Genomic DNA, 27468 nt, shown 5'->3' with positions numbered 1-27468 from the left:
TGAATATAGCTGAAATATTGCTGCTCGGACGTTAAACCCCAACAAACAAACAAACAGCTGATGAATTGATCAATAAAGTAGTATTTTTTTTTTTTATAAAATCAATATTTTAAGAAAAATTAAATGCCTGTCAGCAAAAGCACACAAAACAACCTATATCATTACTTTATTTAATATATAACTATAATATGGTACTACTGAGATCACTCGGTCCTTTTTATTTAACTTTGCAATGCGAGCATAATTCGCCCATTCTGGGTATCATTCAGAACTTCATTGCCAAAAAGTAGATTTGGCAAATTAAATAAAATGTTAAGGTTCAACAGACAGACTGCAGTGACCTCCTGTGGTGCGCATGATAATTGCAAGATAACAAGAAATGATGATTATCTTCAATGTCGTCCCCACAGTGCGGACAGCACTTATTCATAAAAAAATTGCTTGTATCATCAACCCATACAAAATGAAAGGGTTTGAATTAAGGGAATTCCCGTTACTGTCCTCGGCAGATACTTGGACTACTCCAACACATGGGTAATCAAGGGAACCTAGATCCTAGCGGAAAGCAAACGAATGTAATCCAGGGACAAAGACCAGACATGGAAAACAGACACACACAACAAATAACATAAAATGGGCAAAATAATATATACAAAGTAACAATAGCAAATGAGCAACTAAAATTTGGAGCATAAACTAGGTACATCGGTAGGTTGATAATCCTCTGCCATGTTGCTCATAAAAAAGTCAAGCCCAGGGTAGACGAAAGAGGAAAGGAAAACTATGACACAAATCAGTTTTCATTGTGCAGATGGATAGACCGTAACGATCCACAAGTTCATGACCACGAGTTCGTGATTATCTACAGTACTCATAAATAACTGATATACATGTACATGTATGGTATTCTACCATACATGCATACCAGTCATGTACATCAAATCCTTGTAGTAACGAATCCAGTGATTTGTTCAAGGAATGTCCAAAATAACCAAGTTGGGCCCAAATTTTTCATCCAAAAAATATGTGAAGAGATACAATATATGTACCAATATAACTCAATATTAATACAATGCAATATGAATAATTTGCCCTTTCAAGTTCATTTTATTATTCAAAAGTAAACACGTATAACAATTTGAAAAACAAAAACACTTTTTTGATAGATCATAGCATACACCTCTAATTTGCTTTTTTACCCTCTCCCATTGCGGCTTGAACATACCAGTAGTGATTAAAAAAACATTTGCATGCTATTGTCATAATTGGTAAATCAACGGTCACATCTGTCCAAAGAACAATTTACAGAAAAAAACAAAACAATCAGTACTCATTGTTTTAGAAACAACTCAGTATTTTTCAACCGAGGACTGATACACGGTATCTGAAATAGAATTTGATAACAAACCTTTTAAGACGCATTTCCTCATACCCCTGATTCAGGAGTTTGTTACGCAAATATTTATGACGTTCAAGGAAATCAGAGTAGTTAGAAATTTCTCTAGCGTAGCGAATCAATTGTGAAATATAAACACTATATGCATGAGATGAAGGGATATTGCTGCACAGGTAAGGACAATTTATAATATTAAAATTAAAGTCGCCTCTATTATCATAAATCTTAGTGTTGAGATGACCACTGTTGTCGAATTTGAGATGTAGATCCAAAAAAGAAGCATAAAAAGCTGTTTCTGTAGTCTCCTTTATATCGAGCTCTGGTTGATATATTGACAGTAACGATTTACCAAAGGAAGGGTTGTTGATGGACAATACATCATCAATATATCTGTATGTAAAGTTAAAGGATCTTTGAAATTACTATTCTTTACGAGATGTTGAAGACATTCACTCTCGTATTAATATAAAAACAAATCAGCTAAGAGACGAGCACAATTAGTGCCCATTGGAATGCTGACTTGTTAAAAAAAGCTCCTCTAAATGTGACAGATATGTTATCGATGAAGAAACAAGCATATTGCAAACCTGCTTTTCTGTGTAGCACACTTTGCCCTTTTGCGATGTTTTAGAACAAATATGTGGATTTGTAACCAAGAACAACATAATTTTTGAAAAGATTTTCGAATAAATCCTTTCAAACGAGATTTCAATTTATCATGTGGTAATGTAGTGTAAAGAATTGAGGTCAAAAGTTTGGAGTGAACTAATTTCCGAAAAGCTGCGGGATTTTAGGTTTTGAATTAAATTTTTAGAATTTTTTTGTATCCACATATGATGAATGCCACTACGATAGTAGGTGGTATTGCAATAAGTTTGCTGTCCACCCTTCACTGTGGACAATATCTCTGTAAGATAAATTGACACCTCCTTTGTGGAACAAGATATATATTCTGCTATAAACCTTTCTTTGTATGGGTTCTTATGAAGTTTGGGAATCCAATACAAGTAAGGCAAGTCCTCAAATTTTGTTTCAATGTTGAGAGAAGACATGAAAGACCTGTGGTTGTTTATGATTTCATCTTTATCAAAAGTAGTAAGTTTGTGTATGGCATTACCTCTGATGTCACCACCACTGCCCAATGCCTTAATAAGACAATTGAGGTAATGCACTTTACGAACAAATACAATGTTGTTTAAAGTTTTGTCCGCAGGGATGATAACATATTTCTCATGTAGTGAGGAAAAACATTCAAGTACCTCATGAATACGGACTTTAGTCTTTCTTTGTCACATTTCTGGAGATTATTCAATACGATTCCGTACTAACCATCGGATGGCACGTATCCAATCTGATAAGGACTCAATGTTTTGGTATTCGGTCTGTTTCTCTCTTTATCCATGATCTAGTATAGTCTTCAACAGCATCTATTATGGTTTTGAAATTAAGTTTCCGATAGAGGTGCTATTGTTCTCTGGATTTTGGACCATGGGAAACTACCTTACGTACGAGTTTATTCTCAATGATATTCAAATCTCCAGTGATGACATGACCAGAAGGACTGTTATTAAACAGCGAAGAAACACAATAACATATCAGAGGGGACTTTAAGTATTCTTCAATGTTTAGATTCTGCAATGTCTTTTTGTGGTTGAAAATTTTACTACTTATTGTCTAAGTATAGCTGTAAGAGACAATAGGAACATATTGATTTTTGAAATATGGTGGAATTTTGAAAACTACTTTTTTACGATGAAGAATATTGCTGATGTTAATAGCATTTATTCCCTTGTTGGAAAATGAAAAAAATGTACAAATTTCTGATTGTGAAGAGATTCACATCTAACAAGTTTAAAAATACGGAATTTGGCCACGTCAGATATGATGATGGACAATCTGTATTTTATCGAAAAAGGGTCGACACTTCCTTTCTCGAATTACACCCTCGACATTCGCACACACTCGATCACGTGATAATGCACACGCTTACCATATTTTTTAAATGAATGTGGTCACATGATATTTTCTATCACTGACCAGAGTATTTTTGTGTAATTACAACGCCCATGTAAGGCCCCTTAAGCTAATCAATGAGGTTTAAAAACCTTCGAACAGTTATGATTAAACCCGAACTACAGATAAGTGCAGATCGTATAAAATGGTTGTGAGTCTAGTATATGTTAGCATTGAAACGGCAAATAAACCAAGCACAAGAACAAATCAGCTAGGGTCAGGGTCATTCATCTGTGTTATTAGAGTTTTTCATGGTCTATTTCACACAAAGACAATAAAAGTTCTGCTAGAAGCCACACCGTCTCAGCTTTCCTTTTGTGCTTTGTGCTTCCTGAAATTTAGTGAACGAAATGAAAGGTGCAAGGGAAATACGGAAAGTGTTTTCATTTTTAACTTTTTTGTTATAGAGTTATTGAATGATTTTGGAAGTTTGTATTTGATGTTTCATTTAATTAATTAATGGTTTTTAGCTCAAGTTAGAATTCAATTTTAATGATGTTGTTCAAAATATGAAGTCTATTTAAAAAAATGTTGACTCATTACTATTTTGTTGTCTTTTTTAGGGGACTTTATAAATGCAATTACCGTAACCATGAATAACAAAATAGTGGGGACAATTGCAAATATCACTGTTGATATGGAATGCAACTACAATATAGAGAGTTCTGAAAATGTATATTCAATTGAAATAGGAAAATACAATAGATCAAATGAACTTATGAAATTATTTCAATTTCGACCAAATGTTAAATACCTGAATGATGGACTTTACTTAATGAATCGAACTGAACTCAATATAACATCTGAAGGTTTTCCAACAACTGCCACCGTTAGATTCACGGCCGTAGAATGTTCTGACGAAGGAGAGTACACTTGTCAAATTAACCATGACTCAAATAGTGGGACTATGACAACAAGTGCAAACTCTTACTTCGTTGTAACAGGTATAATAATTTGACAATTCTGAATATCTTTGATTCAAGTCAACAAAACATGTTAGCGTTCCGACATTACAATAATAATAGCATTTTCTCAGTGAAAATACATAAAAATGATAGATATTTTTATAAACACTAATTGAAGTAATATTTATGGAAACTTTATTACGAAATATGACACGTCAATGGTTTTGTTTTTTTTTTGCATTTCAGTAATGCCTTCAGTTCCAGACCGAATTGAATTTTGTAAAAGACCAATTATTCCACACATCACTACGAATAGTATTCCTGAGTCTACTGAAAAAAAAACCCTGAATACGACAGATTAGACAAAGCAAACAAGTGTACATTGCCTTCGAGTACAAGTCAGTTAAAATCGACGGGAAATCAACAACTAGCTGTGGGAAATGATATCAAAATTATTTGTCTTGGTGAAGTAGGAAAACCTCTAGTCAATCTAACGCTACAAAAAATCTTAACAAATGGCACACGTTACAACATAACAATCTCAGAAATATTTACTTCACCACTGGATTCAGAAACCTGCTCATTCTACCAAAACGTTACTGCAACAATTACTTTAAGTGCCGAAGACAACAACGTTTCGTTCCGTTGTACGCCAGAATCATTTATCAACGACGACAAAAAATTTGTCACGACAGGGCCAATAAATGTCGATTGTATGTTTTGTTTTAAAAATAGTTTAATGTCACATTCAGGAAAATTAGCTAATGACACAGTCTTCTGAATTGTTATTTCTCTATGTCACATCATGTTTTTTAACGGGAAAGTGGTTTGGTAGTTTAGGACATAAATTGTAATTATTTTCTATCAAAGTGAAATGGTGACCAACTTTTTCTTTGAATATATTGTGTGTCATTTCGACACATGTGATATGACCGGGACCATTTATTTTGGACTGTAAACACTGTTTACGACGGCACTCTTCTTAAATCTTTTTATGATACAAGAGCCTCAATATCATATGTCTGTTTTCGAGACTTTTTGAGAAGTAATCTCAAAATGGCAATGAGAGATCCTGAATGCGATGTTTGATCATTGACGTGTTTGACTATCTTTTGTGTTGCTGAAGTTGCTTTTTTGAAAACATAGGTGTATTTTTCCTTTCCATACTCAGTACAAATTCAACTGTATTCAAATTTTATTAGCGAACATTGTTGTGATTTAGTTCTGATGGCACTTATAGTAATGCATAGATTGTTTTGCTTTGATTTTGCTTTTGTCGAAACCCACGAAATACACCTGTGTATAATCTGAATAACACACTCTTATACTACAAAATACCATGATATTTAGAAAATTATAGAACGATGTATGAAAAAAAATTAACGAAATACAAGCATATAACGTGGTTGTTGTATTAGAAATAAGCCCTGTAATTTTTTTTTGGAAAATTAAACATTAAGTTTTAAATGCACACTCATGATGGGTTTACACGACATGATTTTTATGATACATATCAGTTTGAAACGCTTCAGAAAACACTTCCCTTAACACGGAAGTGTTTTAATGATTTTGAGCCGTTTCGAAAACGTATTATATTCACACTAGTTTATTGATAAAAACGTTTTATATACTTCAAAACTAATGCGTTTTAGAAAATGTATTCCGAAATGCGTTTTAACAGAGTATATCTTTAAACGTTTTTGCTGAAAGTATAACGAGGGAACATGTTTGAAAAAACAAATATCGGTTCTCCTCTCATTATATCAATGTATGCAAGATAATGACATTCACATGTCTAAGCAAATTTTTTTTTTCAAAAAGAAGTTGAGCTGATATTTTCACTTTATACGTTGACATTGTAGATCCTGTTGAGACCCCATCCATTGAAATATACGACGGGAACCATCCAAATATTACACTTATTTGTAGTGGCATTGGAAATCCCCTTCCAGAATATACATGGAACTGGACAAGGAACACAACACAACCGATACAGTGGGAGAAATATGCAACTACACAAAATATTACACTCACTTCTGTTAATGATAGTGGAATGTATAAATGTGAAATAAAAAACTCCGTTGCGGGAATAATTTATTTGAAAAATGCAAATATCACTGTGAACTTTTCAGGTAATGAACTGTACTTGCGTTTGGGTCGTTAGCAATAAAATTAAATAAGCTACGAAAAGGCTTGATTTTAGGCGATATTATAACTTGTTGAGTGAAAAACATGTGTCTTAATATTTTTTACAGCGTATTTATAAATTTATTCAGATATCTTCTGTCGCAATGTCATTAAGAAGTATTAATTTACCTTGATGTGTATCATCTGTATATTGAAGAACATCAGTCAGTATCTTCCTCATAATCAGCAACACAGTTGTTTTATTTCCTTTAATTTACATGGTATTCTTAAACAAAAGCCATAAGTATGTATCAGTTTGACAAAAAATAGACAGAAGAGCTTAAACAATTCATTAGTTTGAAAGTTTTTGTTCTTAATTTTAAGTGTCTGGATTTTATAATCAGACCAATTACAATAAGTTACAGCTCAAGATTAATCCTACGAAGAGGAATGACCCGGCCAGCGAAAGCTATATTTTTATATAGCCTAGCTGGTCGAGTGGTCTAGGGCGCTGGACTTCGTGCAGGCGGCGTTGCCATATATGTCACAGCGATACGGGTTCGATTCCTGCGGAGGGAATGACCAAAAAAAAAAAAAAAAAAAAAAAAATTGAGAGTTCTAACATCGTTGGGAATTTTTAAGACCTTTATATATATAATATTATTGTTTTTTTTTCGTTTCCTCTGATTTATTGTTATTATCTTTGGTACTGTTTTGACAACTGATTTTAGTGATTTTGACATATGGCAATTTTTTGTGTTGAGATATGCCAGGAATAATGAACCGTTATTAAAGAGGGAGATTAAGCGCCTAATAAAACCTCGTTAAAACCACCTTTGATTTCGAAATGCCTGTACCAAATCAGGTCATTGTGATTGTTTGCAACTTTCTGATTTTTTCCAGACATTGTCATTTGTTAGACTTTCCTTTTGAATTTTTTCTTTTGACTACCGCATAGATTTGATCGGCTCGGTAAGTTTGTTAAAACCCTTAATTACCATTTTAAATGCTACACGATAATGTACATAAATATATATGATCATATAAATTTCTTTTCAGATACATCAAAGGTAACAACATTACCAGGCGTTGAAAATCCTGAAATTGAAAAATCATGTGAGAGTTTTTGCATTTTTCGAATTTTTATTCAAGACTTTTTTCCTTACCCTATCTCTCTATGAAAAGGTCCGAAAGCGTAACTTTGTGTCAGATTAAAATCAGGTTGTCAGTGCGTCCAAGGTTTATATGATTTAAGGCTTTGCCTATGATGGACGGGAGTCGTTCTTTGTTTTCGGTTCACTGCCATGTTGCTACTTCCGTGTCGACAAATTCCGACTTCTGTCGTAATATTTTTAGCCATTCAGTAAAATTTATAGCCATTCATAGCTCTGGTCTTACATTCTGCTCCGTCCAAATCACTTTTATATTTCTGTGTTTTAGGTACATGTATTTGTAGAACCTTTTCATAAGGCGTGAATATGTTTGAACTCTAACAGAAAATGATAATTGTTTGTTCTTAATTTGACTCGATCTTGTTACCATTACTCAATTAGACAGTCTCGGCAAAACCATTACCACTTTCTAAAGTTTTTTTTACTAAAAATCATAGGTGCTGGATTTCTTGCTGCTGTTTTAGGTGTAATAAGTATCATATCAGTAGTTATTGTTAGCATTTGTTATAGAAAAAGGTAAACTATCTTTTATATTTTGTATTTTCAGATGTAAGCACATTTCCATATTGCTTTACTTAACACATTTCCATATTGCTTTACTCAACACAATGTCATTAGCAGTAATAATTTTAGTGCTTTGAATTCTAATGAATTGCATATTATATACCATTTGAAGACTCAAAAATCATACTAGTCTATTGGCCACATGCATTCTAGATGTCCCGTTTACAAAATTTTATAGACCATAATTGTCAATTTCCTTCTTATCTAAAGAATAAGAATTAAGCTGTTTACAGCAAAGTGCTAAAAAATGTATACTACTTTAGAAATTTGCTTATTATCCGTTTGAAACATCATTGCAATATTTAATTACTAAAACTACAGTTTCATTGATTTAAATATAATGTTGTAGCTATAAAACAAGTCAAAATTTGCATCAAAATCATTGAATTAAAAGCTATTTTTTACTTATAATACATTAAACTAAGGCAACAATTTAAAAAAGTCACATTCCAATTTGTGTTTGATTTTCGCCACTTCGACTAATTGATTTAAAGTCAATGTTTTTTTTTAAACTTTGATTAAAGAGTTTTATTAAATCTGATGTCATTTTCAACCAAATAGATATGAATAGGATAATTTTTTAGGTTCGAAATTTCACAATTTTTCATATAAGGTTTTCTTAAATTGTTAATTGAAAATAAAGCTTTCCTGTTTTCTGAATCGAAAATTTGCAGGTTTTTTTTATAATCAACTTTTGCCATTTCTATGTATATAAATCCTCAAATACTATATTCAAAAAAGACCCTTACTAACATATTTATTTAGCTGTAGCTCTCCTTATTCGCAGTATTCAAATGATATTATAATTTATGGCTAACTTGGTTTGCTTAAACTTGTTTAAAAAAAATGTAAAACCCAAACAAACAAAACTATTTCGTTAAAGTTAACGACATGGAAATAATGCAATGTTCCTTACTTTGTTTCATAAGACCTATAAGCATGGAATTAAAACTGAAATTAGTCATCATATAGATTCACTTGGAAAACTACAACAACAACAAAAATAAAATATCGTACTGTTGTGGCTTTCAAACAGGTGATTGCTGTGAACGAAATTTCATCATAAAGCATTTTAAAACAAATATGAAATTAAAAGTAATACAAATGTCGTCATTTAAATCCATATCCCCCTTTTCCCTCTAAAGATTCTTGAAGTACATGAAATCACCAAATTTCTGTACAATTAAAGTATTTCGGAGTAATTGGATCTGTGTTAATAAAAAGAGGTATCAAACTATCACTTTCAGCGCAAAAATTACAACTTAATGATGCAATATGATATAGCATACCTTGTATCTTACGTATGTAATAAGTTAATGGAAGTGTTGTCAAACATACTTTTATAAACAATTTGTGATTAACAACATTGTATTTGTATTCTGTTGTAACATGGGACCATCGGCAAAGCCAGGAACGAAACCTTGGTGTTGTATGAAAATTTGTATTGTTTTAAAATCTGTAATACTGCAAGTTTTGATAACTAATATATTAAATGATTCATGGTAAGACAATTCTGCCTACCCTACTACGTTGTTGATCACCCTCGGAAAGCTTTGGTCTATGAGCAGTGGCATCGACCAAGTGGTTATTAAATGCAAAAGTACCACACATATTACAATGCAAAACTCGATGTGCTTCACACGGGTTTCAAGCAGTAACATCTCATCAGCAGTATTAAAATCAAATGCCAAAGTAGATCTTAATCCAAAACAAATTGTATACAAGAAAATCTCAAAACCAAAAGTGTACAAGGAATGAAGCTGTGCTGTTAATACTTTGAATACTTTGTAATAATTTGAATTTTGATAGATAACGTCTAATATAATTTGGAGTCAGACAATTCGGACTACTGAGTTCACCAGCAGTACTATCGTCGCAGTGGTTGATAAAGTAATTGATCAAATTAATACATAAATATTCACATTTTTTATAATATTTTACAAACTTCGAGATAAGGGTAACATTTTAGAAGAAAAAAACCGATTATAATGAAAATCATTCATTACTTACGTTTACCTGAAAGCCTTTACATCATTCTTGAAGATTTTGCCATATATATGCTTCGTACTTTTATCATTACTATCATCATAGAAGTAACTAGTATAGCAATTTATCTTAGCAAATAATATGAACATTTCTAAATAATTATTATTTTTAAAAGAGTCTAATATCACAGTCTCTTTATGATCAATGAACTTTTGTTAATTTGGCTTGAAACTAGCAATACATTTTATACAGATTTCAATCTTGGGATGGGGTAGTATTATGATTATATTCAGCATCAAGTGTATTTATTTTCAATAGAAAGCATTATACATAGTTTTTTTTGGAATGTACAATGAAATGAAATATTGATTTTTTGCGAAGTCATTTGAGATGGAAAATTCTGACCTTTAGTATTTATAAACATGCAGACTGACACTTTATAAAATCAGCTCAAGTAGCGAAGTAGAAATAAGAATAAAATAAAAACAAGTATGCAATCCTTTTTGATACGACGATTTCTCTGTGGGTATTTAAATTTCAATTTTTTCATTATATATATATGTAATTAGGGAATCAATATAGCATGTTGACGAATGAATCTGTATCTTCCTTCATTTAATATTTCTAACTGTAATATCGTACTGGTGTCATTTTATCGCATGCGAATTCAACGCATTGTTGTGGCTTTTAAATTTTATCTATAAAGATATATAATGCAGACTTAGAAATAAATGCACGTGTAGCATGCAAGACAAAGTTTGCCCATCTCTCATGCTATTGACTTACTTAAATACATTACACTAATACAAAACAATTATTGTCATGATTTGTTTGTTTGTGAGCACTTTAACACACTCAAGTATTAGATTAAAATGTTTGTATACATAACAATGCAGTTCATCACTTTCATATTCTAGTTCTAGTATATATAGATATTTTGAAAGAGTAATCAAGGGAACCAAGATTCTAGCGTTAAACAGAAGAATGTAATCCTGGGACAAAGACCAAACATGGAAAACAGACACACACAACAATGAACATAAAATAATCAAAATAATACATAAAAAGTAACAAAAGTAAATGTATGTCATTCGGACTCCACTACAACTTGAAGCATGTACCAGATGTATCGGTAGGGTAAACGTTCACTTTTTTCCAGAAACACCCACCGAGTTGCTCATAAAAAGTCATGTCCAGGGTAGACAAAAGAGGAAAGGAAAACACGTTGAGCAAATCAGTTTCAACTATGAAGAATGTGTGTTATAACGACCTTACATACTGTGGATCAGACTTTGTTTATCGCTATCATTGTGTGTGTCTTCCCTTTAGAGATTGCCATTATGTCCCTAGTATTGGAAAGGACTTTAAAATCCATAGAAGCAGTGCAGTCATGGATATTGTCATTACAGTTTAATTGCAATTTCATAAATCAGATACGTGGAGCAAAACAATCCAAGCCATATAATAGAATCCTCTGGTCTACGTTTCATTCTCTACTTCATTTATGCTTACAATACAACTTTAATTAGCTGTTTGTAATCTAGAAAATTAAAGAAGACAAGAAAGAAATCAGAAGATTCTCCTAAAAAACCAGAAATTGGGTATAACAACAGCTGTTTTGAATCACCCTACAATGACTTTAAAGACGAGTCATCTGCCGCAGGCGAATTTTCCTCAAATCCTGACGAAGAAAGAAATCTTATTGATTTTGGACAAGAAAAAGATGAAGCTAAATTCAATGCGTAAGTTGGTATAAATACAATATCAATTATTCAATCTCACGAAGGGAAAAATTGTGCATTAGATTATTTAATCAATACCTACTATAAGTGTACAATTGACATACATATTCATATTCGTAAACTGGTAAAGCATTGGAGTTTTTCACTTCAAGTGAGTAACCTTTGAGTAACCAGTGAAAATGCCTATCTATCTAATGCGTATGTTTTTGTTCTACTTTCTCATGTATATGTGTTATGATTACAAGATACATGGTCTAAAATGTATATACACTGTTCTGTATAATAATGAGACAAAATAATTGAATTGCAAATCATCTTGCCTCCTTATACTATTATACTGGTATGGCTACCGTTAGGTGAAATATACTTCGATTTAAGAGGTCGAACAAAACGTAATGATACGATGCTTCTTTTATCAGATAATGTTGAGAAAAATAGTCTTTTAATTTGGGCTTGACTGCAGACTGGAGACATTTTGTTTCCTTGTGATGGATATTGTCATAATCGTGAATTATATTTGACCGATATTAAAAAGAAACGAGATACGCAGGAAGTCTTCTATGAATTTGATATAAAGCTTTGAAACCTCTACAAAGGAATATAAACAACAAATAAGAAGTGATATAAAGGGTTCTAATAATGGCATACAGTTAGTTTTTTGTACATCAGGTTCTCTGTTGAAGTGAATTTTCCCGACCTGAGATAAGAATACTTATCTAAATTGTGAACCGTTCTGTTCTCAGTAACATAAGATTACCAATGAAATGAAAATATGTAGCAATATAAAAGCCGATACACGCGAAGAGTTTAAAGAGAGTAATTGCAGACATTTTTGCATGAAACTCGTAGTTCCCATTATGCAATGAATCCAATTATATTTTCTGGTAAATATAGTTTCCTTCCTAATTTTGAAAGATATTTCTATCTTTTACTCATATTAACAAAGTTCTGAGGCGGCAATGTAATTAATAATTTTGATTAATAATTTTGATAATTTTGATTAATAATGTTCATAATTTTGATTAATAATTTTAATAATGTTACACTACCGGTGCACCTGGTCCAAGATCCAACTTTTTAGTTGAATCTGAGTTGCTCATTTGCTCTATGTTCTTTGTTGTGTATGTCTGTTTTCCATGTCTGGTCTTTATCCCTGGATTACATTCTTTTGATTACCGCTATGCTATAACCTTGGTTCCCTTGACTACTCTTTGATAAGTGCATTGAGGAGGAGAATGATTTGCGACAGACGACACCGAAGTCAGATGGAAATGTTGGAGTAGGCATATTGAATCAGTTAGCCTGCACTAAATCCTTCCATCTCCACTAACAGGAAGTATCAGATGATACGTAATCAACGTAGCTACATACATTTATACAGAAAAGCATGCATGTGCCTAATTGACCTTTTTTTATTTTTTTTTTTACATATAACCACTGAATCAGCTATTTGATTGTCTCAGGGGGCACATTGTAAAAAAAATAAATGGTTTGAACTTTGTTCCGCTGAACACAAAGTGTATCGGTACACACGTTTATATCTTTTACATGCAATTTTAAAATTATCATAAGATTAATCCTTTCGTGTGTACCGCTTTTTACTTGAACTTAATGTATGTGACACAGGCATTCCATGGGACATAAAGATCATGTAAAACCATCAACACCTAGTAAACCATATGACACTTGTGATTCACCTTCTACGAGTAAGAATGCAAGTACAAGGACCAATGACTACTGGTATATATCGTTCGACGAAAAGGAAAAAGGCAAAGTGTCTACAAATGGCGAAACTGCAGAAGAAGTAAAGCAACACAATGATGAGTACTTAAAACAACAAATGGCAGAAAATGCTCAAAGCATTGTGTGAGTTTTAACTAAAATAACAAAGTGATGAATAACCCTAAACAGTCAGTCCACTCAATATCTATATTTTTGTTTCTATAACATAATATTATTCAGCGAAGGTACTTTTGCATATTTCTAATATTTATTCAAATATACCCAAATATTTTTATTTTTCCATCGGTCATCAAATAATCATTTGAACATTGAATAGCAAAATAATCATTATATAATTTTACTGAAACAATAATCCCATGAATTTTCACTGAATACTTCAACTGACCATTTTCATTGAGATTTGCGCTTATTTATTTGGTTTTTGTTTCTGCATTTGTCAATATATATTGTTTATTTAATCAGATTCATTATTGGTTTTACAGCTATATTTACCTCTCAAACAATTCAATTACAGTTTTTTGTCCGACATATCAATCCCTTCAATACCGTTATGGTGTTTAATTTATCACTCAGTGTCACTTCACTATTAAATCACGACAAGAAAATGGATTATAATTGTCATATTTACAAAACCAAAGAATTTTCGTTTTGAAATCTACAAAAATGCATTATAAAATAAAATTACGAATTAGAATAAAAAAAAATCTTGAGGAACACTGTTTATTAGTGATACACAAATTTATTCATTTTGATATAGCCTAAATTCGAATTCGAATGAGAATAAAATATCTACTAACTTTCATTGCTTTTTTTCATTATTTGTTCAACTAAACCTTTGATGTCGGAGAAACGCAAGAACGATTAAATAACAGAATGTGCGGTCATCGTTCGGAAATTAACACCACCAAATTCCCGACAATTTATAAACACTTTAATCAACAAGATCATTCAATCCTCTCCATGAAAGTTCGTATTTTAGAAAAAAAATTACCATCCTACGAACAGTCCCGTTCTTAGTAAAAACTATCGTAGGGAAAGAGAGGAGTACTGGATACGCGGACTAGGTACAGCAATACCTTACGGATGCAATGACAACATCAAAAGTATAGGAAACCTTTCAAGCCAATATAACAATAACATAAATGTGATGAATTTATTTGACAAAAATCCAAGACGGGAAAGAAGTCATGGCCATCGCCACTATACGTCACCTAAGTTACATGATGTCTCCATTGATGGTCTCCTTCCTTTCATACAAAAACCTCTTGGACTTCATCACATTAGTGCCAAACTCTATTCTATACCTCTCACTCTACTATACTCCCTTTACAAAACAAGTCTTGACACTCCTGTTTCTGACCCCACCTCATCATTATATAGATTTGTTGCCATCATTTTGGATATTGGTTTCCACAGACTCTTTAAACCAGTTTGTGTGAAAAGTCAAGAAGAAGAAAAACGATCATTTCTTCCACTACCGTTTGTCAACAAAGGTATAGATGCAATTAATTTGGCTAACATCCTCCATCACAAAAACGTTACCAACAAAATTACCCCATATTTCAAAGACAAATCCATACCAATTATTTCATATTCCTATACTTCACCCATCGCATCCAAAATTTTCAATTATAAAAGGCTATTGCAGAACCTCAAGATTGAGGACTTCAAGGCTACACCACCTGACTGTTCTTGCAAAACCTCTCCATTCAAATATGGTCCTTCCGGTCACGTCGTTACGGGAGATTTAACCATTATCGAAAACGAATCTCTGCGTAATATCATTTCTAAAGGTCCCAAGTACAGTGAACCACGCTCCATAAATTGGAATTATAACTTTAAAGTTCTTATGGATGCCGTCGAGGAGTATGCAAGAAAATGGATAAAACGAGAACAAGAAGACATTGATTCTTTCAGAGTGGTTGAAGGCCGTGAAGTTTTAAGTAGGTCAATGAAGGCCAAGGCTACATCAGTTTTCAAAGACCCCGAAGTAGCAAAAACATTGTCTACTATACATGACAAGTATGTTGTCGTACCAGGAGAAAAAGCCCAAAACAACATTGTTTTTGTCTGCAAAACGTTTTATATCCAATGTTTATTATCAGAGGTAGACGTAGAAAATAATAGCAGTGATAAGACCTACACTGCTACCACTCTTTCCAAAGAAGAGATTGTGGAAAACCATAAATCTGTACTATCCTCTTTTGGTCTCTCTACCAAGGACGATGATTGTGATTTACCGTCTATGTACTGGATTCCTAAACTTCACAAGAATCCATACAAACAACGTTTTATAGCTGGATCTGCAAAATGTACCACCTAACCTCTTTCCAAACTTTTAACTTCTATACTCACAACTGTCAAAGAGGGTCTACAATCCTACCACAAAACTTGTTACTCCCGTAGTGGTATTAATTCAATGTGGATCCTGAAAAATTCGAAAGATCTTTCGGAGACAATAAGTTCAAGACTATTATCTGAAAATAATAGCATTAAAACCTATGATTTTTCAACAATGTATACTTTTATTCCCCATACGCAGTTAAAATCCCGACTTAAAAACATTATATATCGTTGTTTTTCCAAAAAAGATGGTACACCTAGATACAAATATATAGTTCTTGGTAGAGATTCCTCATACTTTGTAAGAAATAATTCCAAATCATCTTCCAAATATACAGAAGAAGATGTTTACAAAATGCTGGAATTTTTAATCGACAACATATTTGTCCAGTGTGGTGGACGTGTTTTTCAACAAACGGTCGGCATTCCAATGGGAACAAACTGTGCCCATTTACTAGCTGACCTATTCCTTCACTCTTATGAGGCTGACTTTATAGCTGATCTGATCAAAAAGAAAGAATATTGTTTAGCTAGATCCTTCAATCTCAGTTTCCGCTATATAGATGACGTGTTATCTTTAAACAATCCTAAGTTCGGGGATTTGATACATCGCATCTACCCAAAAGAACTTGAGATAAAGGATACTACAGACACTGTGAAGTCAGCCTCATATCTTGACCTACACTAAGAAATCGATGGTAAAGAAAAACTATTGACCAAACTTTACGACAAACGTGATGACTTTTCATTCAGAATTGTCAACTTTCATCTGTGGCAACATCCCTTCGGCTCCTGCGTATGGAGTGTTCATATCACAACTCATACGTTATGCCAGAGCTTGCCGAAACTACGCAGACTTTTTGTATCGCACTAGAACTCTAAAAAATAGGCTTCTGGAACAGGGTTATGTTGCTACAAGATTGAAGTCATCACTACAGAAGTTTTATGATCGTCATCATGAACTCGTGGATCGTTATTGTGTATCCATCAACACCATGAAAACTGATTTATTCAACGAGTCATGGTTTTCCTTTCCTGGTTTGTCTACCCCGGACTTGACTTTTTATGAGCAACTCGGTGGGTGTTTCTAGAAAGGCAGAGGAGGCTTACCCTACCGGTGCACCTGGTCCATGCTCCCAGTTTTTAGTGGAGTCCGAGTTGCTCATTCACTTTTATTACTTTGTATGTATGATTTTAGTTACTTTATGTTCTTTGTTGTGTGTGTCTGTTTTCCATGTCTGGTCTTTGTCCCTGGATTACATTCTTTTGATTACCAATATAACCTTGGTTCCCTCGATTACTCTTTGATTAAGAGTCAATGACTTGTATTTGTTTTCAGCGCACGTCTGCTTCGGGTGGAAATGTTATATGGTTTCCGTCGTTTTATACATACTTCGCCCGCACACTAATTATTTCCAACAGTTTTCACTGAATCTATTGTTCAACGCCTATCATTTTTTTAGCAAAAGCTTTATATAGATTCGCCGTCTCGCAGGATTTAAATTTAGACCCACATCAAATTTATGTTAGATGACTTTCTGATCACCTTTGATCGTATGTTCCAATGACGAAATTGCTCCTTGAATCAAATCGAAGTTTTCTATATATATGATTAGTATTTTTGTATTTAATAACCGATTTGTTGATTCACAGCTGATGGACCAAAGATCCCCAAGGGTATTCACCAGCCCAGTATAGTCAGATTTGCACCAGATTTCATTTATGATATTTATCAAGATATGCAGTATAAAGATAAACAGAAGTTTCATTCCATGAATTGCACTTTGTAGACCCTTCGGATTTGCTAGTTTTGATTTTGAGTACTTAATGTGTACAGTTTATGGCTTAAGATCTTTTTATGTATTTGATTCTAGTGCTGTTGATGATAGATTGATCCTCTAAACACCCGTGAAGGATACCGAAATTTGCTATATATATATGATAAATCTTTTTGTATTTCACATATAATTAAGTAATATTCAATTTCAGACTGAATTGACATTAAATCCTGAACAGTTTGTCTTGTTTCTGTATGTTACATTCTTTAAATTGTTTTATTTCTAATGAAATAATGAAACATCGATTATTTTTGACCTAATATTATTTTTATCACAAAGGAATCATCAATCGTACGAATATTCCACCATCGACAAGCTAAAGAGACCTGCTTCAGGAAAAAACAAGGAGGACATAAAACAACCATTAGAAGTTACAGCAGACAATAAAGTAATAGAACAGCTGCATAATAAAGATGGAGATATTAACGCACCTGCTGAAGAGGGAATAGATGATCATGTCAACCAAAAGCGATATAAAGAATCCCCGGATTGTGAACCTTATGACACAATGTCAAGCATAACTAAAAATGGATCTGACAAGTAAGAAAGTGCATCATTATTAAGTACTCTGTATAACAAACAGAACAGAGTATTCATATTATCTGTATCTTCTTTCATCAGTTTTGTTTGTTGAGAACCAAGTTAATAAAACAGAGTTGCATGTGTTTGAATTGATTGAAAAATTGAAATCTGATATTTAATTTAACCTCAAAACAGGGGTATTAACGTAATTTCATATTCATATAATATAATTACAGATTAGGATCAGCTAAAAAAGACAATTGGGATGACGGCACTAGAGAGCAGAAACAGGTAGCCATGATCAGACATAGTAGATACGAAAATGCTAGCATCAAACCTGACGATGTGGTGAAAATTAACGAAAAGTTAAACACATCAGTTTAAAGGAATGCCGTGTATGACATCTTATTCTTTTTTTAACCGATTTTCTTGTCAAATTTGTACAGTATATAAAATCATTTGATTGCAACATCCTTGTATAAAAATTACTGAGTTTTACGACGTGTCATGTTCGTTATGTCATATTTTTCAACTGTTATTCCGAGTAGTGGTGTGGTATAAACCTAGGGGTAGTGATATAGGGTATGTGGTATATGGTAAACAATTTAGGGCAAATAATTAATTACAATGCACATACAGAATACTCCTATTTTCATCTTAATTCATAAATGATAGAGTAAAATGATATGTATTTCAACTAAATAAAGTGTTTATGAATTGTGTAGTATAAAATCCGTCTCTGTACCGCACAATTTATCCTTATAAAATTTGAAGCGTTTTTCCTCTCAATAGTTTAATGTTCTTACTTTTGCTATACTACTTATATTAAATGGAAATGTGATAAGTTTTAAGAAATAGATGAGATAGAAAACAAATATTTTGGAAAAGCCTCCGTAGTCTTTATTGCAGAATGTATGTGTACTCATAATGTTTTAAGGCAGAGCTGTGGTTAAGTACCAGTCCATATAAAATTCAGATCCTTCCTAATGTAGAGCTTGCCGAAACTACGTAGACGTTTTTGTATCGCGCTAGAACTCTAACAAATAGGCTTCTGGAACAGGGTTATGTTGCTACAAGATTGAAGTCATCACTACAGAAGTTTTATGGTCGTCATCATGAACTCGTGGATCGTTATGATGTATCCATCAGCACCATGAAAACTGATTTATTCAACAGGTCATAGTTTGCCTTTCCTCGTTTGTCTACCCCGGACTTGACTTTTAATGAGCAACTCGGCGGGTGTTTTTAGAAAAACAGAGGAGGCTTACCCTACCGGTGCACCTGGTCCATGCTCCCAGTTTTTAGTGGAGTCCGAGTTGCTCATTTACTTTTGTTACTTTGTATGTATGATTTTAGTTACTTTATGTTCTTTGTTGTGTGTGTCTGTTTTCCATGCCTGGTCTTTGTCCCTGGATTACATTCTTTTCATTACCGCTATAACCTTGGTTCCCTCGATTACTCTTTCACGTATTTTTATAGTGTTGCTATAATATTTTGTATCTTCACCAATTCTTTTTTTGAATTTTACTTTCTTTATTAATATTTATTAATATCACGTTCAAAGGCACGCTAAGAGCGTTCGATGTATTGAGTTGAGAGCGTTTGTTTATCATGCGTTTAAGGCACCATGGGAGCGTTCGTTTAGAGGCATGATAGAAACGCTTCTTTATCGTGCGTTTGGTGAGTGTTTAGCGTACGTTTTCGTATGTGCGGGTAACCGAAACGTCTTAAGGCGTATAAAGAACACGGTTTGTAGTGTTGATTAAGATAGTGTATGAATGTGTTCATTGAGAATTTTCATTCATTGACAAAACGTTTGTATCTTGCACTTCGGTGCAATGATAACACAAAAATTATAACTTGCTGTACATATTTAAAAAAAAATTATTTAGATGCTTGTACATGGTGACTCTAATTTATCACTTTGTTAAATATATGCCTTTAAGAGATTAAAAAAACTGGCAGCTACGAAATCGGAAGACATATTTATTTTTGCAATATATTTAGTATTATCTTACTATAGCTTCACAAAGTTTACTTGTATATTTGTATTAAGGTTGATGGCTGAAAATTAATCAGCACTAACAATAAAATAAAATTAAAAGGTCAATTGTTCCAGAGCAATTGAAAGTCCTTTCCAACCAATTCTCTTCTGACAGCAATCATGTTCATAAGAAATTACCTTTGCCTCACGGCAAATGGCTCATTGTTTCTGAACAATATGGAGCTTTCGGTTTGTGTGTATCTAAAACGGTTTTAGAAATTTTCCCAAAATTAGTTTTTCCGCTACGGGGCAGATAACTCTGGAACGACAAATGATCACGTATCTCAGAGTGAATTCCAAAGTCTTATCTCAGATTACAAAAGATGGTCAAAATCTTGTCGCGATATGATTTAATGAGAAGCGGGAAAATTGGGCGGCAGAAAAAAAGAAACAAAAAAGAATAATAATATTCAGAAGAAATACAAGAAGGTCTTCCCATGGACACGGGAAAGACCTTAATAACAAGCTCTCTTGCCACAAACTTTTCATGATTTGTAGACAATTGTTCTGGGACCAAAGTACCAAATTGATTGTTATGTCAATGATCTCATTTACGAGATAGAAAGAGATAAAAATTCGGCGGGAAACGGACTCCATTGATTTTTTCACTTTGCATTAGGACCATTAAACCTTCTTTAACCCCCCCCCCCAAAAAAAAAAACAAAATAATAATAATAAAAATAATAATAATACTAATAACAAGGATTTGAAAAATATCTTGTCACATGAATCAGAACAATTTATGTAATGATATGAGAAAAAGAAAAGAAAGACACGGAAAACGTTTCTTGCATTGTTGTTACAAACTTTGTAATTTCATTTGACTATGAGAAATTTTGCCAGGTAAGAAATTGTTTCCGTTTTGTGCAATTGTTTTTTTACAATTATCTAGTTGCTTTACTGATAATAATTATTTTATTTGGAATATTGTTATCGGCTTACTTTAGTATATACTTTAAAATTCGTTACCTTTCATTTTTCTTAACAAAAATGTAATAGATATTGTTTTCGCTTTTTTATAAATTAAAATAAAAATCAAAATTTTTAGTTTTTACTTAAGATGAGAAATTCGAAGGTTGCTCAATATTAAACAAAAATGCTTCACAGAGTATGGTTCGAACACGTTATAATACATTTTCATACCACAAATTGACATACAGAAATTGGAATTAACTGACAGAAATACCGGTTATGCTTCTTCGTACATTCTGCTGGCGTACACATAAAATTAATTGGTCTGAATACAGAAATAAACATAATGCGCCTTAAAAATAAGACATATCTTGTGCTTGTCATAAAGGTGATCTGGACATACCCTTATTTAATTCCAACGAAATTCAAAAATTGAACCAGTTCGTAAATGAATAATTAGTCCACACCAATGTATCAATGGAAATTTCCATGTTCTTTTATGAGTCAATAAGATTATGCTCTTCTTAGAAACACTTACATTGTACATCATCTAACAAAAATAAGAAGTGAGTACTTTTGTACTATCTAACAGTAAAATATTATAAGGTAAGAAACTATAGAAAAAAATATATAAGATAGATTACTTATTTACTGACAGATACCCTATTATGTACATAACACAGTTCATTTTTGTGGTATTGGAAACAAAAAGTAAACCTATTCTACCTCATTACATATTGAAATGCATTTTTAGCTTTTTGTTGGAATCACTTTTACAGTACATACACTTATGTTGATTTTTATTTGAAAAGGACTTGTACGTCATTACATTTATACATATCAGAAACACTTTAATAACTGGTGTGGTAAGAAAAAAGATTACCCACAGACACACAGATGGGAAAACATCTAGGACTTCGTCTTAGTCCCTGTAAGGGAAAATACAATCCTCTTCCGTGATATTCTATCCCAACTAAGCCTTGTTTAGATTTAAATTTAAAGTAAAGAATATGTGTCAACAAATTATTGGTGCTGATGGATTAGTAAGCAGAAAGTACAAGTTTCTCTAGAAATAACGACTGTTGCCGAGATTTTACGGATAATGTTATATAGCAAGCAATTTATGGACATTTTAAAAGTTCTACGATCGACACCATGACCTGACTCACCAATAAAATATGATTACCGACTTCAAACCGTTATATATGTCTTTCATCTTCACTTGATTTGACGAACAGCACAGATGGCGTTTTCTACGGAGATCATGGTGCAATCGCCTTTCTTTACTTTTATTCGTGCTGTATTCTACTAGAGATTTTTAATACTTTTGTATTGTGTTTTTCCTTCGTGTTTTGTATTTAAGGGATCCCAAAGTTGTTTTGTTAAATGTTTTTCTGAAGCTTGTACCATCAGTGTCAATACTTTGTCTAAATATGGTTTTCTTAAAATTGTTCAGTATATTGAATAGTACAGTATTTTAATTTATTATTCGATTTTCTCCCTTTGACCAAACGAAAACAAAACTGCAGGTGTTTAAATTCAAAGGCAGTTATCAATGTTTATTGATAACGAAAAATTTATCTCTACAAAAGTTCAATGTCTGTGGTTACCTGAATGATGAGTAATCTGTAAAATAAGTGCATCCTACACAGTACATTCTTACACAATAAAATCAATTCAAAGATAAAATCTGTATAATTGAATGAAGACTAAATCTGCTAACAACAATGTTTGAAATAATAGACTGTTTGTATTTACATTCCTGATTCAGAATCATATGTACATGTATTATTAAAAATTAAATAAAGGAAAATGCATTGCTTTTGATAGAAAATATTTGATAGTGATCAATCATTAGACTTTGATAAATAAAAGTAGTTTTATCCGTCGATTGACTGATTGGATACATTACAGTCTAAGACTCTCTTATATCCTTTATCTTATCAACTACGCACTTAAAATGTTTTCAAACAGTTTATTATTATTGTTTTACTGTTCACGAATGATTTATTTATAGTTAGAAAGGTACTTTTTCTGTATTCGAAGAGTGTGGACATGATTCTACAGTTGGAAAATTCATTATCTGACCATTATCCTAATTGAACTACACGTATTGACTGAATTTTGTGCTTCAATCTTATATTTGAAGAATACGTGTAAAAAGATAGAAACCGGCAATGCCAAGTCTCATAAAGCTGCTAAGTGTTTACATTATGATATGACATCCAATTGTCTTATTGACTTTGTCCCAGTCAAGAGTTTTATTACGTGTACAAGACGGTTTAAAATGATTACACTTAACCTACATATTAGACAATCTTAATACAAAGTCTTCCTTATCAGATTAACATTGTCTACCAGTAAATACTGTTGGTCACTGTTTACTTGAACGATTTTAACTGGAAATTTTAGCCTGGCAAGAAGTGTTGGTACGTTTAATTTGACCCTGAAGTATCAATTTATCTAATAGTGTCCTTACATTTTACTTTTGTTGAAGATGATTTTCCGGGTGGAGCGTTAATTAAATCCAAATATCACATTCAATAGGTAAAACTAAAACTATTTACATTGTCCGAGTATGTCGCCTCATTGAAAATATCATTGCGTCTTAACATGTGTATCTTTAGGGTTTTATTCTAATTCAATGAAGAAGGAATTATTTTTATGGTCTGAAAGCATTCAATATGTATACATTTAGGTGAATCCGGCTTGTATCAAGTTTTTTTACTTGACAATACAAAACATTTTCACTCGCTCATAAATCATTTTAATAAATAAACTGTTTACAACAGTATCAAGTTTGGGAAATCGGTACATTTTTCCGTTTGAATGCAATCTTTCAGTATCGAAATACAAATTAAATTAACCACTCATACACATGCACTTGTAATGTTTGTACACACCATTACACCAACTATTTCATGATTTTCTATATCTAATGTGTAATAATGAATTCTGACTTCCTGGTAAAAAAGTTTTGTGAGTGTTTGATTAGTCGAATACTGATATCTTCTAGGTAAATGATATCTTCCTTGTCTAAATTAAATTGGTGCATATGGGTTGAAACCTTTTCTCTCATATATGGACTTCAAAAGAATTTGTAAGAAACATGAACAAAAAAAAAAAATAAATAAATAAAATAAAATAAAACTGCAGCGAAAGTATTAGTTTGACATTGGATAAAAAAATATGACATTTAAAAGACCAGGGAAGTCCGTGCATATTCAATGTTGTCAGAGGATGATTACATTGTATTAATATCGTCATGTTAAATTCACATATTTCCTTCAATGTGACTTTGATAGAAGTTAAAACTATTATGAAACTTGGTACAGAAAAAATGATTTCAAAAATACGATAACTTTTCGACGGATTACAAACATCCCAATGACATATTGCTACTGTTCCACTACATATACTTTAATAGGGTAGTTATGGTTTGGGTTGCGTTTTGTCTTGAATTAGATATTTCAGAGCAAAATGATGATCCTGATATAAATTAAATACTGTAAATGTACTTAAATTTGTGGATACCAATTTCGTGGAATCGAGAAGAAACACAAGTTCGGGGATTTTTGTATTCATAGTATTGAGGTTTTCTGTACATATTCTTTTAAATGGCAATTTAAAGGGAAAAACTTAAAAGTTGGAATCCAACGGAATAGTGATAACTCGGTTCAGGCATAACGGAAATATTGGGATTAATCAGGTTTTTAAGCGTTCTAAACATATGCTATCTTTTTCAAAGGTTATACAGAGAAACGAGATCTTTATGCTCCAATGATTAACACAATTGTTCAATCATTTGATCCATTAAACCATGTACATATGGGAATTGTTATTACCTCTTGACAAAATATCAGAAGGGCCGGCCCTTAGACTCTTATCAATGTGTCATAGAACAGTGCTCTACCCATTTCTACTGATAGTTTTTGCAGATCCAGAACAAACACTGTCTCATAGGGCCAGCGATATAGCTTAAACAAAAGCCCGTCAGGCTAGAAGAGCCGCACTGCAAAACTGTTTTCTAGAATCAGTTCTCGTTAAATTTGTTATAATAACAATTGAATGCATATTTAAATTGATATGTTATAAAGAAACTAAAAACTGTTGCAGCTATTTCTACTCTCTAATTTATCTAGCATTCATCACTTTAAAAATGAAATTACCCTTACATACGTGAGTACATGCACTTTTAATCTTTCCTTTTTATAAAGTACACGAAAAACAATAATAAGTGCCAATAACTATAAATAAAAATTCTTCAAGTTACCATAATTTAATGATGCGAGAGTGTAAAATTAATCTTAGAAACTTAAAAATATGTAAGTTACAGAGCAATATGACACTTATATATTGTGGGGCCCTGCGACTGCTTTAATTTCCAAAAATAGAGTACAATAATAGTGATATGCTTTAAAAGTTTTGGTAACAAGAAAATTGGAGATTCAAAAACCATGAAAATCACCATAAAAAAGAAGGATGTGTCCGCGGTGGGCCATCTTAATATGTAGATTCATACGTATAACATGTGTGAGGGATAAATGCTAATGAAAAAAGTAACTTTCTGTCCCTTTAAATGGTTAATAAACTATAACGAAAATTGTAATACAGAAGGGTATATGCATTGTTATCTAACTTGAATACTTCACAAGGAGCCGTCCTAAACATTTGACCCAAACATACTTTTGTAGGCCTTGCAATAAATGTCATTGCATCAATTTCTGTCAATTGTAATGACATTTAAAAAAGCAAGAAACATAACGAAACAAAGCAAAACGGAAAAACACTGAGAAAGGGCAATAACTCCAACACGGCTCAAAAGATTTGCACGAAAATTGTACAATATAAAGATCTTATTATGATCCCAATATCAGTTCTATACGTTCGTACCAAGTTATAATTGGTCAAGTAGTGCCATAAGATAATTTTTCAAAAAATTGTAAATGACAGCGACGGACGACGACGCCAAATGATGGTAATAGCTCACATGACCCCTTGGTCATGATGTGCTAACAGAGGAGTTATCTTACTCATTTAGAAAAAAAAATGCTTAACACGTATGTTTACCACATATTAAAATATTAAACACTGCATATTCATAAAGCTTTTGGAAAATATTGACACGAATAGACCGCACGCCTCTTCGTACATGCTGCTGGCGTATACATAAAGTGGTGTGATCATTCATTATTTTCATTCCGTTTTGTTCCCTTTCCATTTATTTGTTGCAACATCCCTTCAGCACATGCATTAAGAGTTATACCCCACGTTATGCCAGAGCTAGCTGAATCTATGTGGACAGTTTGTACCGCGCAGACTTCATACACTTAAGCTTTTGGAACAGGGTTATGTTGCTACAAGATTAAAGTCATCGCCACAGAAGTTATGAACTCGTGGGTCGTAATGGTGTATACATCTGCACAATGAGACCCATTTGTTCACCCTGTCGTAGTTTTCTTCGTCTGTTACGTTTGCCTCATTGGTACACCTAGTCCATGGTCCCGGTTCTTTTTATTGGAGCCCGGTTGCGCATATACTTCAGTTTCTTTTTACGTATTTTTTTTGTATTATTATATGTTTTTTGTTTTGCGTGTCCTGTATTCTGTATAGTCTTTGTCCTTGGAATATATTCCTTTTGTTGTTCACTCGAATATTGGTTCCTTTGATTACTCTTCCATAAATAAGAGTCTATAAAATTTTGATCGCACAAACACTTACATCAGTGATATGTAACTGATTAAAAACTCTATATGTCAAACTTCCTTTTTGCGGTATTGAAAACTAAAAGTGACCCTATCCTACCTCAACAAATGCTGTAGCACATCTTTAGATATATGTCGGAAATAATATTATGTTACCTACATTTATGTTAAACATTATTTGACAAGAATGTATGCCAATTTAATTGGAGTTTATCTCCCTTAGACCGTATGAAAGAAAATACCAGTCGTATAATATAACTGTACTAGATATCGATCTGTCTTTATCAATCAGGCTTTTAGTAGGATATACATTGAGATAAAGGTCAATTATAGTGATTACCTGTGTGGTATAGACTAAGTTTAAATATTTGAATGAAATACCATCTTATCGATGTGTAATCATGATTTATTCACATTCTAGTTTTTAAACATTTCAAATGAGAGGCATCCCATAAT

The 27468-nt window shown here is 32.5% G+C and overlaps 1 protein-coding gene across 5 annotated transcripts in view; it reads left to right on the top strand.

Moving 5' to 3' along the window:
- Positions 1–21442, top strand: part of LOC148620357 (uncharacterized) — a 30252-nt gene extending 8810 nt beyond the window's left edge. For 3 of the 5 annotated variants that reach the window (XM_088581173.1, XM_088581174.1, XM_088581171.1), the window contains exons 2-9: positions 3973–4353; positions 6177–6446; positions 7501–7557; positions 8051–8129; positions 11708–11905; positions 13532–13771; positions 18109–18369; positions 18588–21442. In XM_088581173.1, coding sequence (XP_088437299.1) covers positions 4002–4353; positions 6177–6446; positions 7501–7557; positions 8051–8129; positions 11708–11905; positions 13532–13771; positions 18109–18369; positions 18588–18735 — 1605 coding nt within the window. In that variant the 5' untranslated portion in view covers positions 3973–4001 and the 3' untranslated portion in view covers positions 18736–21442. Of the gene's footprint in view, positions 1–1427; positions 1570–3972; positions 4354–6176; positions 6447–7500; positions 7558–8050; positions 8130–11707; positions 11906–13531; positions 13772–18108; positions 18370–18587 lie in introns of those variants that run through there. The other 2 variants (XM_088581172.1, XM_088581175.1) reach the window with 2 other exon arrangements.
- The last annotated feature ends 6026 nt before the right edge of the window (positions 21443–27468 follow it).

The sequence above is a fragment of the Perna viridis genome, chromosome 4, assembly GCF_037379345.1.
Source record: "Perna viridis isolate PV_CMFRI_1.1 ecotype Kerala chromosome 4, ASM3737934v1, whole genome shotgun sequence".
NCBI lineage: Eukaryota > Metazoa > Mollusca > Bivalvia > Mytilida > Mytilidae > Perna > Perna viridis.
The sequence above is the reverse complement of the archived record's forward strand: the minus strand, read 5'-3'. Positions and strand labels throughout refer to the sequence as shown.